At 46.8% G+C, this 15,135-nt stretch overlaps 2 protein-coding genes and 1 long non-coding RNA gene across 3 annotated transcripts; 2 read left to right on the forward strand and 1 right to left on the reverse strand.

Annotated features, from left to right (window-relative positions):
• Positions 1-386: 386 nt before the first annotated feature.
• On the forward strand, positions 387-1,268 carry LOC135398525 (uncharacterized). The gene has a single exon (XM_064629928.1). It carries the CDS (start codon positions 387-389, stop codon positions 1,266-1,268), a length of 882 nt encoding a protein of 293 aa, XP_064485998.1.
• A 103-nt stretch (positions 1,269-1,371) lies between these two features.
• Positions 1,372-2,022, forward strand: LOC135398526 (uncharacterized). Its single transcript, XM_064629929.1, has one exon. The coding sequence runs from the start codon at positions 1,372-1,374 to the stop codon at positions 2,020-2,022; it is 651 nt and encodes a 216-aa protein (XP_064485999.1).
• A 12,083-nt stretch (positions 2,023-14,105) lies between these two features.
• On the reverse strand, positions 14,106-14,932 carry LOC135397895 (uncharacterized). The gene is made up of 2 exons (XR_010423842.1): positions 14,645-14,932; positions 14,106-14,225 (listed from the first exon to the last, which is right to left on the reverse strand). It is a non-coding gene; the product is annotated as an uncharacterized LOC135397895 (long non-coding RNA).
• Positions 14,933-15,135: the final 203 nt, after the last annotated feature.

Consider the following 15,135-nt stretch of genomic DNA (forward strand, 5'->3'; position numbering starts at 1 on the left):
CTTGTCTTGACGATGTCGATAGGGCTGCCCTGAATGGGAGTAGAGCTAGAATCATTTTGCGATTCAATTAGTTCAAAGAGTAACCACAAGGAAGACAGGTGTGTGGCTTTATTCAGGAGGAACAGAGCGTCATTATTCAGTTATCTGCCTGGCTCTCAGATGAGACGGAGGTGTCTCGTTGAGCTCGTCGTATTTAGCCATTGATGATGTAGCAGTGCAGCACCTTCATCCACACCGCTACTGGTGCGAGGCACCATCTCACGAGCACAATCATTAAAGCATCAGTTGGCTCTCGCCACTAACCGAACAGGTTGTCGTTATTTAGAGCTCCCAACATTGGTGACCCGAACGTCGAACGTAAGGATCGAACATCATTCTTAACCGCCATGTCCGTCGACCATCAAGCCCACCCGCCGCCTCCATCGAACCCATCCTTATCTACAGTGGCTGTCAAGTTACCACAATGTTTTGACCGCAACCTGGCCGTGTGGTTTATCCAAGCGGAGGCGCAATTTCATCTCGCTGGCGTAACATCACAACTGACGAAATTTTACCACGTCACCTCCGCCCTCACCCCAACTGCGGCCGATGAGGTGTACGACGTCCTCGCCAACCCCTCGCCAACCACACCTTACGACCAGCTCAAGCAAGCCCTCCTGCAATGCACCACCTCCTCCAGCTGGTCCCGCCTTCAACAACTGCTATCCGCTGAAGAGCTGGGAGACCGCCGCCCCACACAGCTACTTCGCCGAATGCGGCAGCTGCTTGGCGACAATTCCGCTACCATGGACGACGTTCTTCTTCGTGAATTATTTTTACGTCTGCCGCAGAACGTCCAAATGGTTCTGGCAACAGCAGCGAACATGTCACTCGACCAGCTGGCTACGCTCGCAGATGCGGTTGTTGAGTTCGCCACCCCGTCCATCGCTGCCACCGCTGCACTACAACACCCCGTTCTTCAAACACCGTCTGCAGCGGCAAGCCCTTCTGGCTCTCCGCAATTAGAAGAGCTTTGCCGCGAGTTCCGCGCGCTTGCCTCTCTAATTGCAGCATCACACGCTCCACCGCAGCAAACTCGTCAACCCTACCGCCGCCGCCGTTTCAGTCGGAGTCCACGGCGCTATTCTCCCAGCCGCTCGAATAGCAGAGACCGCGACGGAAGCCCGGCGACGACGATTTGCTGGTACCATCGCAAGTTTGGCTCCGAGGCCCGTCATTGCCTACTACCATGTTCTTGGCAGCAGGGAAACCCGCCCGCGGGCCATTGATGGCAACCAATGGTCCATCCTCCCAGTCCAGTCGCCTATTCTATATACGGGCTTCGGCTCTCACCGCGCTCGAACCACCGCTTACCATTCTGCGGCGAACGGCATGGTAGAGCGATTTCATCGTCGCCTCAAGACCGCCCTCAACGCCAATGGCAGTTCGTGCTGGACCGAAGTGCTGCCTCTCGTGCTCCTATCGCTTCGTGCGACCGTTAAAGAAGATTTGGGCTGCACGCCGGCGGAAATGGTTTGCGGCGCCACGCTCCGTATTCCCGGTGACTTTTTCCCGACTCCAGCCAATCCTCCCCTCACTGACCTGACCTCCTACGTCGACCGCTTGCGCAACACCATGGCCCAACTTCGCCCTCAACCTTCACGACCTTGCACACGACCCTCCTTCCAGCACCCACTTCTTGAGTCCGCCACCCATGTATTTGTCCGGTATGATGGCACCCGCAAGCCTCTGCAACATCCCTATGATGGACCATTCCGTGTCATCAAGCGCTCTCAGAAGCACTTCACGCTTCAGGTCAGAAACCGTCAGGACACACTGTCCATCGACCGTTTGAAGCCGGCATTCTTGGATGAGCCCGGAGATTCCCCTTCCTCTTTCGCGTCGGTTTCTGCCCCAACCTCAGGAGTTGTCTCCCTCGTCGAGCTTCCCTGCTCACCGTCTCCCAGGCCCGCCACCTCAGTTACTACCCGCTCACCTCGCCACGTCCGCTGGGCCCTTCCCCTTGCCACCGCTTGCCCATGACTGTCGACCGCTTCGCTAAGGGGAGGGCCATGTAGCAGTGCAGCACCTTCATCCACATCGCTACTGGTGCGAGACACCATCTCACGAGCACAATCATTAAAGCATCAGTTGGGCTCTCGCCACTAACCGAACAGGTTGCCGTTATTTAGAGCTCCCAACAATGGTGTTAGGATATTTTCTTCTTTCCTGTATTCGTAAGTCTCATTTAGTAAGACTTTGGGATTGAAATGCTTAATTCCTACGATCACCTTTCATGTGTGGTGCTTTTCTGCGATAGTTTTTCTGTTTCCTATGCAATCATTACAGTAGAATAAAGGAAATAATATTGGGATAGGGATTCAATAAATAACAGGTCCCCTGTCTACAGCGTACGCGTCCTTGAACCATACAGCTGCATGCCTGGGTGATGACATCACGAAGCGGCTCTATTGTTTCAGGTGGACCTTGTCCAGGGTAGTTGGGTTGGGCATTAATGAAAAAAACAGACAATAGTATGACATCACGACCAATGAGCAAGGCCTGCAGAGGGCGAAAGGATTCACTTCTCTCTTGGACACTGGCGGGTGTGGACGCGTGAATTCTGTTCCCAGTAATTGTGTTGGCCGTTAGTGGAAAAGCATAGCTTCCGTGGGATTCAGTTTGCCTCTGACGCGTCCTTGAACCATCCAGCTGCATGCCTGGGTGATGACATCATGCCGCGGCTCTATTGTTTCAGGTGGACCTTGTCCAGGGTAGCTGGGTGGGCATTAACGGAAAAAGAAAGACAATAGGATGACGTCACGACCAATGAGCAAGGCCTGCAGAGGGCGAAAGGATTCACTTCTCTCTTGGACACTGGCGGGTGTGGACGCGTGAATTCTGTTCCCAGTAATTGTGTTGGCCGTTAGTGGAAAAGCATAGCTTCCGTGGGATTCAGTTTGCCTCTGACGCGTCCTTGAACCATCCAGCTGCATGCCTGGGTGATGACGTCATGCCGCGGCTCTATTGTTTCAGGTGGACCTTGTCCAGGGTAGCTGGGTGGGCATTAACGGAAAAAGAAAGACAATAGGATGACGTCACGACCAATGAGCAAGGCCTGCAGAGGGCGCAAGGATTCACTTCTCTCTTGGACACTGGCGGGTGTGGACGCGTTAATTATGTTCCTAGCAATTGTGTTGGCCGTTACTGGAAGAGCATAGCTTCGGTGGGATTCCGTTTGCCTCTGATGGGGTGCGGATGAGTGGTTCGTCACTGGTGTATGGTGTGTGACGATTGTGGTGGATTTTGTGTCGAGCGAATTTACAATGAGGGAATGCGGTGTACGTGAATATCCTCCGATGATGGTGAGTGTCTTCTTCACTCTGTTCAAGTGTTTTTCTGTGTTTGCTTTCCTCTGTTGCCCAGCGCTCGTGCGATTTTTCCTCGTCTAACAGCGCTCGTTCACGAATCTCCTGACATGCTCCGACCTGCATGCTTTCCTCTGTTGATGCATCTAGCTTTGTATTTTTTCTTTTTTGGATGAGAAAGATTCATGTTGATCGTTCTTGTCTTGACGATGACGCTAGTACTGTCGCACCCTTGATTTGAATGGGAATAGTGCTAGAACGATTCTTAATAATTTTGCGATTAAATTAGTTCAGAAAGTAACCACAAGAGGGACAGATGCAAGACTTTATAGAGGAGAAAAAACATTACAATTCAGTTCTGTGCCTGGCTCTCGGATGGAATGGACGTAACGTTCTGCGCTCCTGTTACTGCTGTTGTGGTGGGCTGATTTGTTGTATAACTAATGCTTTCGCTCATTATAACTTTGTCCCCGATCTGTTTGCGGCTTTCATGCCCATGCATGTCGGGCGCTGGTTGCTGTTGTCCAGGCATCCCCGCCATTTTCTATCTTCCGTAAAAGCTGCCTTGGAAACGAGAGTAGTGCTGGCGTGATTCTTAATGATTTTGTCATGAAATTAGTTGAGAAAGTAACCGCTAGGGGGTGCAGATGCGTGACTTTATAGAGGAGAAAAAAGCATTATGATTCAGTTCTGCACCTGGCTGTCGGATGGAGCAGTTGCATCCTTCTGCGCTCCCCATGACTGCTGTTGTAGTAGGCTCATTTGTTGTGTAACTAATACTTTTTGTTGTTAGCTATTGATGGTTAGCATATTTAGTCTTGCTTTCACAGCAGTTGGCATTGCTCTGTATTATGAGTCTTTTTCTCCTTGCATGTCAAGAGCTGTCCAAACCTGCCGAGACATGCCATGATGACATCACAGCTGACGTCACCGGATGTCCAGAACTTGTGGTCACAATAAGGACGGTGGAGCCACCTGGTGTGATGCTTTGCAACCTGCCTCTGTGCTCCGTCGATGGTTAGCGATGGTCAGCCGCCGTTCCGGACCCCTTTCTTCAAGAATGCATCATAGATCTTCAACTAAACTCCTTCTCTCCACCCTATCTCTATCTATTTTTTCTTTCTTATGGACACAGGTTGCCGCCAACTCACAGCTGGCCTGAACACGAGTTAGACGCTCCCAATTAGTGTGGTGACTCACTGCATGATGCTGATTACTGTGGGGGTCCCAATTAACTCTTATTGCTAATTAAATCGTGTTTAAGGCCAGTTGTGAGTTGGCGGCAGTCTATGTCCGTCACTTACTACTCTGGAAGAGGAATGCACAATATTTTGTGTCGAAAACTTCAAGACTAGCGACGAAGATATGCAATTCTATACAGGCATACCAAACTATGGAAAGTTCAGGGAGCTGCACGATTACCTGAGTCCAGGAGAAAATGGAAAAAAACTTCGTATACTGGGAGAAGACGGCCAAAGAAGAACGAAAAGATCTGGTAAGCTGAGCACCGAGAATCAGCTGTATATCGTGCTTATAAAACTGAAGGTTGGCTTCTTTCACCAACACCTGGGTCATCTGTTTAACATATCAAAAGCAACAGTGCCGAAGCTATTCAACACATGGATCAACGCTTTGTATATTGACTTGTCACGGCTGCCACTTTGGGCACCGCGCTTCTACATTGATGAAACAATGCCCGCGGCGTTCAAGGCAAAGTACCCTACAATCCCTGTCATCGTCGATGCTACGGAAAGTGTGAGGTTTCTAGCTCATTTGTGACACAGTCGGGGCGTACTTCACATATAAGTTAGCGCATACATTCAAAGGACTGGTTGGCATTTCGCCGAACGGAATGCTGACATTTGTTTCGGACTTGTTCACGGGCTCCGTTTCGGACAGAAAATGTGTGTTCAACAGTGGGTGCCTCGAACTGCCTTTTGATCATGGAGACTCGGTTACAGACAAGGGGTTCAAGATTGACGACCTACTGCGTGAAAAGAATGTGCAGCTGAATACACCCCCTTTTCTCCGCAAGGAGCAGTTTTCTGCGGAAGAAGTGCAGGAAATTCGAGGTATAGCCGCAGTGAGAATACACGTGGAGAGTAGAATCCGAAGGATAAGGACCTTTCACATATTTGACAGGTGCATTCCAATATCACTTGCACCACTCAGATCACCAACCAGATATGGACTGTGTGTGCCATACTCACTAACATGCAATCAATGGTGATTAAACAAACCCCAATGGCTACAGATCTCGCATGGCAGCATCTGTCAGTTCGCCCTGTTCTGTAGTTACAGCGAGCACAGCTTGTCCACTGTATAGTACAGCCTGCACTTAATGCCTGTGTATTCTCCAATAAAGAAAAAAAAACACTGCAGTGTGTGCACCAATATATTTTGGGATATTTTCTAACACGTTGTACATAGAGTGAACGTTGTTGCAAGATAAAGAAAAGTGGCAAGCCCTAGAAAAATGTTTGACGAATAAAAGCATTGTGTGTGGGAAAAATTTATGCAGTGGGTGGCGTACCCGGTTAGAAGGATGAACTTCAATTACAAGCTTTCGGGCAGATGCTGCCCTTCACCAGGTACATATTGGAGCAGAAAGCGTCACATATACAGGGTGTTCACTCTAACGTGTCACGAAATTGTATGTAAAATGAGCCATAAAAGAAAAAATGAGCGCTAGTTGAGTTACAAACAGGTGGTACGTCGAAAGCAGCAGCTGTTTGTAACTCAGCTAGCAGAAAAGGAGCACTCGTTTTTCTTTATCACTCTATCTAAATATAATTTCGTGACATGTTGCTCTGAACGCGCTGAATATCAACACTGGGTACAACACTGGTGTTGGGAGCAAGATAAGCAGAGACCATCAAACCTGAAACAATGAATGGAATCACCGAGATCCGGTCAGCTGACGGCTCAATTCTGACTGATCCCGCTGACATTCAGAAAGCAATGCGTGAGCATTGCGCGGCACTTTATCAGGAGTCACCTCACGACGAGCCTGTTGTCAGCCGAGAGTGCCCACTGCCGGCGAAAGAAATGCATGATGTTGACTCAGGGCCGCTCACGCAAAATGAAGTTTTTGCGTCTGTCTCCTCAGTGACGAGCAGAAAGTGTCCTGCCATTGATGGCCTCCCAGTTGTTGTTTTTTTATTTTTTTCACTGTCCTGACTTTGTGTGACTATTGGTATGTTTTCTGATTTGTCTACGCGGTATGGAGTAGCCGGCTTCCACGTTGGTTGTGCCAATTTTCTCCATTTTGTTCTTTTTTCACTCACTCACTCACTCACTCCCAGTTCAGTTCTACAAGCGCTTCTGGAGTGTAATTGGCTCTTGTATGACTCGGGTTTTTAACATCTGCTATGCCCTAGCATGCAGAATGGTGGTGTTGTTCTTCTGTGCAAAGACAAGTATCGGTACTGGTAGTAACTGGACCCAAATACTTATTGTCCGATTACTTTACTGACGAGCGGTTATAAGATCCTAGCTAAAACTCTTCTGTTACGCGTTTCCCGTTCCACCTCTGTTCGGCAGTTCCTCAGACCTTCATAGAATCGCACTTCGCGATGCCATTCACTGGATTAACAGTGGCCACGCCCCCGCTGTGCTGGCATACTTCGATCAATTCAAGGCATTTGATCGTGTGCGATACGCATACCTGTTCTCTCGGCTGAGGGCATATGGGTTCGCCATTGCTTGGGTTAGGTATGTGGAAACGTTGTATAGCTATAGGGGAGCTAGAAGCGTCGTCTCTGTCGCTGGCGGCCTGTCGTCCCCCTTTGATGTAACTTGTGGGGTCCGTCAAGGATGTCCTCTCTCTCCCGCCTTGTACGCCATCGCAATCAATCCTCTGCTCGAGAGACTGTGCTCGCTTCCTGTTACATTGGCACTGCCCAATGGATGCCCTCCACCTGTTCTTGCGTTCGCGGACGACATCTGTGTAATCCTTTCTCGCGAGTGTTCCCTAGGACCTGTTTTGAAGGCGTTTGAAGATTACGGAGCTGTTTTAGGGGCAAGACTGAATAGATAAAAAGTGCAGCACTGTTTTTGAAGCTCCAGCCTTCCTGATGGGCTCCTTTCCGTGTTCCAGTGAGACCAGACGTCAAAATTCTTGGTGTGACTTTTGATTGCACTGGCATCTAGTGTAAATTGGCCACGTGCGTTTAATCGTTCAGAGCTGTCCTGCGGCAACTTAAGTTCGTTGATTTCCCCATCCTTTTTCGCGCTCACCTGCTAGTGGCCTGGTACTACAGTCGCTTGTGGTTCCTAGGAGTCGTTGCCACGCCGCCACCAGTAATCCGTACTGCCATCACTAGGCACGCGTTCCGTTCTGCGAAAATGCTTTTAGTTGCGAACAGATTATTCGACCCGGCATGATATACACCTGGAAGAAAACGACTGACTGAAATTAAATCCAAGAATACATGACTGGAATGAAAAACAAGACAAGTTTACGTGAAACATATATTTTCCGCGAAATGCATGTCTGACGACTACACGGGATGGCTTTAATATTGTGAGAAGAAAGTACGTCCGACGACTGCATCGGATGACTAGAATACTGAGAAAAATGCATGTCCGACGTCTAAAATATGACGAGAAAAAATATGTCCGACGACTACATCGGATGACTAGATCTCTATCTGAGCAGAATTTTTATGTTTCCAGTCGCAGTTTTTTCTTGACGTCCTGGATCTTTTCGCTGATTGTGCGAAGCAAGTCATGTGCAGGCACTGTTACGTCTGCACCGTGGAGCTGGCCCCAGTGGGCCAAACAGGCTGAAAAATGATATGGCGTTAGAGACGGCATTTAACTCACCATGGAAGGTACTCACCATTAATAACTTCCAATTTCTGAGGCTTGAGCTTCTTGCACGGTTCTAAACTGCCTGCTGTTTTCCCTGGTGCTGCCTCTTCGCTTACTGTTCGGCTTGCAAGTGCTTCTTACCCCCAAACCACCTGTGTAGCGTCCCTGATGAGAATTGTTGCCTTCTTGTTTTTGAACAGCTTGTGGCCCTGCTTCTTGGTTATAAAAATATTATTAGTGAGGTGGAACTGAAAAATACAGAACACAGAAAATAGGAAAACTCTTCGGAATCAATAAGTCACCAGGTACACTGGAAACACTCTTCAGATAGATGCCCATTTTGCCATTTGAATTTCCCTGACACACACATACATTAGTCTCTTTATACATATCACGATGTCAACCTGCTAAGAGCACGTAATTAAGAAACCAACACACGCACATCAAACACTAACGCACATCAAACACACGTTTTAGACGCCTTCGCAACTGAGCCGAAGTTTATGCGTAAGTTCGCCGTGCCACAGCTTCACAGGTAAAATTTATCTCAGTCTATCGGCTATAACATTTCTCTCAAACGCGGCGTAACTTTTCTTACACTGTTACCGCAGAGAAGCATTCAACTGGTGAAATAAGCAAGCGTTCCAGTTTTAAGACAGGCGTCTGCAATTTTGTGACGGAACTAATAACTGTGGTGTGTACAGATTATGCTGCCAATACCTTAAAAAACGGACAAATGCGCTTTTTGTACGCTCAACATAGCAACACATTGGTGCTACAATTATTACCCAAACCTTATAGTGTATGAGATCGTAGGTCCGTAGTCCCCGCACATTAACACGCAACCAGCTACAACTCCACACCTGCCTTCCAATGCAAAAACGATCACGTTTGTAGTAGCACAAAGACTTCTTTGAACTGTAACTTCGACTGACCTGCGAGTCTCAAGATTTGTACAGTAGTAATCATTCAACCCAAGTTTTACACAGAAAATCCACGGCAAGTATTGCACTTTTTACTTTAAATTATTTTAAAATTACAGTGAAACCTTCCTATGTTGGACACCCGCGGTGCAGCTGAAGCGTGTCCCACTTATAGAGGTGTCCGAGTTAGAGAATATGAGGGAAACAAAAAATGGAAAAGATAACAGCTGTGTTACCAGAAATATCCCCCTTTTCCAATTTAAGGTCCATCGTGGTACCTGGTGGTAGTGGTACCTCTACCCATTCTTCACTGATAATTATTACTGATTTTGGTAGATTCAATTCTGTTCAGATTCCACTCAATGGCATTACCTCTGGAGCTTTTCGAGCAGCGAGGACATGTCTCTGAAGCATCAGCCCGCTTTTCATTGCTTTGGTGCAGTGCGCGTTCAAAGGCTCTAGACAAGGCAAGTGCTCACACAAAGAATTACAATGAGGACTGACAGCACTTGTTTTTGGACTCAAAAAACTAAGGCAACAAAATGCTGAGACCAGTATAGGGGAAAAAAGGGGCGAAAGTCAAGGCCACCGGCTCATTTTGAGTCTTTGGTGCAAAGATGGGCCGAGATTGAGGTAATTTGGCCAGGGTTTTGTCCGACTTAGCAGGGAAAACCCTGTCCTACTTCCGGGATAGGGAGGTGTCCGACACAGAGAATTTTGTCCCCATGTAGTTTCAATGGGAGCCTGCATGTGCAATAAAATTGTGTCCGACATGGGGAGTTGTCCGAGGTAGGGAGGTGTCCGACTTTGGAGGTTTTACTGTACTTTAAAATTTAAAAAAATAAATGTTTAAAATTTTTAAATTGTGCAAAATCTAACTCAATGCAATACTTGTAGGGGATTTTCTATGTAAAACTCAAGTTGTAGAAAAAAAACTAGATAGAAAGGAAGCAGACAGTGGGAAATAATTTATTTGAAAATCAACGGCATCTTGAAGAAATCACGCCGGTGCGGGCGACTGGGGCACGACAGTTGCAGAGGCAGGTGGCCACCTAGTTCCAAGGCATCACACCAGATGTCGCCAGCATCGTAGCTCTATGCGAGAAAGACAGAGAACAACAAAGTAATAACGGCACGTAAAAATGGCAGCACTGCTCAACAAGTCTAGGCATGCGAGGGAAAAGGCCTAACCACAGCGTCACAACACTACGCGGCCAACACAAGGCGGGAACCACTAGCCACACGACGGTAAACGTGCGTCAACAGGCTTGGTACGGGACACCGCTAAACAAGTCTAAACATGCGCGTACGGCGAGAAAAGGCTTAACACGAGCACGGTAAAACAACGTGCAAACATCGGTAAATCACTCACCGTTTTCTCCTGCGACTGCTCCATCTGAGAGCCAGGCAGAAACTGAGCGGGCGCGGGGACTGCGGAGCAACCAAGAGCATGTCTGCTCTCCGCGACAGCCAGCGAGCAACTGACTGGGACGCCTCGGCAGCTAAGCATACGCGCGCGCTCTTAGCGCCCTCTGCGGCGACCACCTGCTAAGAGAGAAGAGCATTCCTGCGCCTTCTTCTTGCGTTGCTCATTGGTCGTGACGTCATCCTATTGTCTCAGGGCTACACTGTTTTGTTTTCACTAATGCTCCTCTGGACAAGGTCGACCTGAAACAATAGTGTCGCGGTATTACGTCATCATGCAGCTGCGTGGCTCAAGGACGCGTACGCTCTAGACAGGGGACCTATTATTTATTGAATCACTATCCCAAGATTATTTCCCTTATTCTACTATAACGATCGCATAGGGAACTATTGCAGAAAAACACCATACATGAGAGGTGATTGTAGGAATTGCAAAGTCTTACTAAATTAGAGTTGCAAAAGAACAAAATATCCTACTCCATCAATGGCTAATAAGTGGACTAGGCACTCAACAAATCAACACAGAGTACGGGTAACAAGGAGCGCAGAACGGCGCGTCTACTCCATCCGACAGCCTGGCACGGAACTGAATCGTAATGCTTTTTCTCCTCTATAAAGTCATGCATCTGTCCCTCTTGCGGTTGACTTCTAAACTAATTTAATCGCAAAATTATTAAGAATAGCATTATTCCCATTCAGGGCAGCACTATCGACATCGTCAAGAAAAAGAATGTTCCCTGTCAAAAAAGAAAAAAACACAAAGTGTCAACAAAGGAAAGCATGCATGTCGGGGCATGTCAGGACACGTCAGGACAATTCGCACGACTGCTGGGCAATAGAGGAAAACAAACACCGAGACACTTGAACAGAGTGAAAAAGACACTCACCATCATGTTTTACGTTCACTACATTCCCTCATTGTAAATCCGTTCGTCACACACCACTCGCCAATGACGAACCCCACATCCGGTCCCCATCAAAGGCAGACGGAAACCCACCGAAGCTACGCTCTTCCACTAACGGCAATTGCTAGGAACAGAATTAATGCGTCCACACCCGTCAGTGTCCAAGAGAGAAGTGAATCCTTGCGCCCCCTGCAGGCCGCGCTCATTGGTCGTGACGTCATCCTATTGTCTCAGGACTACACTTTTTTTCCACTAATGCTCCTCTGTGGACAAGGTCCACCTGAAACAATAGTGTCGCGGTATGACGTCATCATGCAGCTGCGTGGCTCAAGGACGCGTACGCTGTAGACAGGGGACCTGTTATTTATTGAATCACTATCCCAAGATTATTTCCTTTATTCTACTATAATGATTGCATAGGGAACTATTGCAGAAAAACACCATACATGAGAGGTAATTGTAGGAATTCCAAAGTCTTACTAAATTAGACTTGCAAGAGAACAAAATATCCTAACACCTTCAATGCCTACATACAACGAGCTAATCTAAACATGTCCATCCCATCCGAGAGCCAGGCAGATAACTGAATAATGACGCTTTGTTCCTCCTGAATAAAGTCATACACCTGTCCCCCTCGCGGTTACTCTCTGAACGAAATGAATCGCAAAATTATTAAGAATAGCACTACACCCATTCAAGGCAGCACTATCGACATCGTCAAGAATGTTTCTTTTCAAACAGAAAAAAAAAACAACTACATGTAGAAGGAAAGCATGTCAACGCATGTTTGTCAGACAACAAGGGGAAAAAAGCGAAAAGAAACAGTTGAACAAAGCAGAACACCAACATCAAACTATTTCTAAGCACACGCACTCCTCCTATTCAAAAACAGTGCTCATCACAAATCCGTCCAGGACAATGCACACCATTTTTCTATTGCTGCACTTTTTTCCAGTAATGGTCAATGCATTGTTACAGACTGCGTGACGTCATCACACCCTGTCTGAAGAAGACAGCGGCAAAGACAAAGACTCCTATTATTTATTGAATCGCAAGATTATTTCCTTTGTCCTACTCTTAATGATATTCATTCTTACATTAAAATTCAACAAAAAAAGCACCGTGCATATTAACGATTTTCACCCCAAAGGCTCATCATGGTCATTAGAATCACATCACCAGTAAACTACCACTGCTCCTTTAAAATAATAAGTGAGTCCACTCCACATCATCACCAGGCTTATGTAATACAGGACTCTTTCTATGCTCATACATTCGTTGTCTGAGGCTACACCTGCGAGCAAAAAGGCGCGAAAGCCTGGGGGCAAAGTTCCAAAGTTCTGTTCGCGCTCGACGGAGGACAAGACAGATCGCCGTTACCGGCACATGATGGCATTCCAATCATGTAAATGATTTTCCATCTTGCATTGCAGTTCAGGAAAACTACGCTCAACTATAATAATAAGAGCCTTATAATTCTACTTTCTATGGAAACTATAGTTGCTCTGTTACTTGGAACACTCTTAATCAAGTGCTCAAATTTTTTCTCTCTTCCCAGGCGGCGTGCTAGGAATTGCTGTCCTGCGCTCAGATGCAAGCATTTCTGCACGGATACCTATAACAGCTTACTTCTTCCGGATACCGAGCTCATAACAACATCTAACAAACAAGCAGAGAAACCCACTTCTCAGCTGTACCATGCGAGTTTCTTCGGCGTAAAATCAGTGAAAAAGAGAAAGGGCAACAAAAAATTGTGCGCGCTTGTGCTTGACTTCAAAAACCGAAGCATACGCTAATAAACTAAGAAAAATAATAATTATTGTATAACGCTACAGTAGTGATAGATATAGCACTTGGTAACAATGGGCCGCTCAGGTTACATGCGACACGCACACGCACGATAAGATATCTCAGAAAACAATGGAAATCATGTATCGATAGTGTGAACAATGGGTTCCCAGGTTTCAATAACATGCGCCGCCAGGATAAGGTAACGGTTAACTCAGGTAAACAATGGGAACTCACGTGTCGATAGTGTTTGATGGGCACCTGGTTGCACATTTAATGACACTTAATAACACGCAATGACGTTTAATAACACGCAATGACATGTAATAACACGCAAATGACATTTAATAACACGCAATAACATCCGATGACATTTAATAGCATTCTCCGATCGGGTTGACGTCACGATCAGTCCGTCACCTACGCTGGTTGCCGCGTCAGAGCGCCAGGTAGGTTTCCGACCATGTGTAGTTTTGGTTTCGGTTTGAAATTCCCACCAAGCGCCCTCTAGTTTTCAAGCTTTGGCCGTCTGTAGTTTCGGTTTCGTTTGAAAAAACAAATGGATGTCGGGGCCCGCCACCTAGGTTGGTTACCGCGCTAGAGCGCCAGCTAGGTTGGTTTCTGACCATGTGTGGTTTCGGTTTCGGTTTTAACAAAATGGATGTCGGGACCCGACGCCAAGGTTGGTTCCCGTATAGTTTATGACCATGTGTAGTTTTAGTTTCGGTTTGGAATTCCTAGGTTTTGAATGGTTGCAGAAGCCCCCTTGTTCCAAGCTTTAGACCGTCTGTAGTTTCGGTTTCGGTTTGAAAAATGCATGGCGCGTGACAGCATGATTTTTTTCCCCCCATGCCACTGTGATAAGTACACCAAAATAATGATGTATGTCGGAGACCAGACAACAGTGTATATATTCCTTTTTTATTTTAGCACATTATTTTTCTACTCTTTTATTTAACTACCGAAGGACATGTTACAAATTACCAGATTCTTGTTTGGCATCATCCTTGTACAAAAGCAATCTGCAAAACAAAGAAAAACGAAACATTCTGTGAATGCTTTTCTCAATCAGAACAAAGTGTGGGACGGCTAAGATCTTGATCGGGTGCCACGCAACAACAACAAGCAGCATTATCAAAGAGTCGGCTAACGTTTCCATTTTTTCCGATATGTCTCTCATACTGTGTCGTGCATTTGCGTTGGAGTACGGCCTTTGGACATGCCACACCGCTAAAGCAAATAACCCGCTGACAATACTCTCAACAATCACTATAAAGTAGATGTGTTCTATAGACATGCATTTCCAAACTTGTGTTGCTCATTGTGACAACAGCAAGCAACGAATCGAGAAACAGCGCATGACCGCGTATTGTGGTTACCAGCTGTGATGGTTTCGAAATAAAAATAACCAAAATGGCATAAGGGCGAGGGGTACACTCACATCTTGCATGACGAACTAGCACTGGGAACGGGACAGAGAGAAGAGGGTCGTCCATGGAGGTTCGTTCACAATCACCGGACTCAGTCTTCGACAGCTAGCTTATAAGACCCTTGATTTTTGTTTTATTTCAAGGGAAGGAGGGATCACGTGAATGCATCGTGGACAGCTTCTCCTTTCGCAGGAGCAGCATGTGAAATGCGATACCTCTTGCCGACACGCTCTTCTTTCTTCTTCTTTTTGTATGATAACACAAGCCGCGAAACACTGTGGCGGAGACACCCGTCTGGCTTTTTCCAAGTGCTCTTTGGGAACGCCAACCACACAAAAACATTATCGTCCTCGCAAGATGTGTTTTCGACTGCTGCACAAAGTAAATAGAGTTATATATGTGACAGTTGAATGAAATCGGTGCTTGATAGTGTACGTCAATAAGACGCTGTCGCTTTGTAGCACGTTGCATGATCTCGAAGCGAGTGGAATACTAAAACGGT

This window comes from Ornithodoros turicata, chromosome 6 (assembly GCF_037126465.1).
Source record: "Ornithodoros turicata isolate Travis chromosome 6, ASM3712646v1, whole genome shotgun sequence".
Lineage (NCBI taxonomy): Eukaryota > Metazoa > Arthropoda > Arachnida > Ixodida > Argasidae > Ornithodoros > Ornithodoros turicata.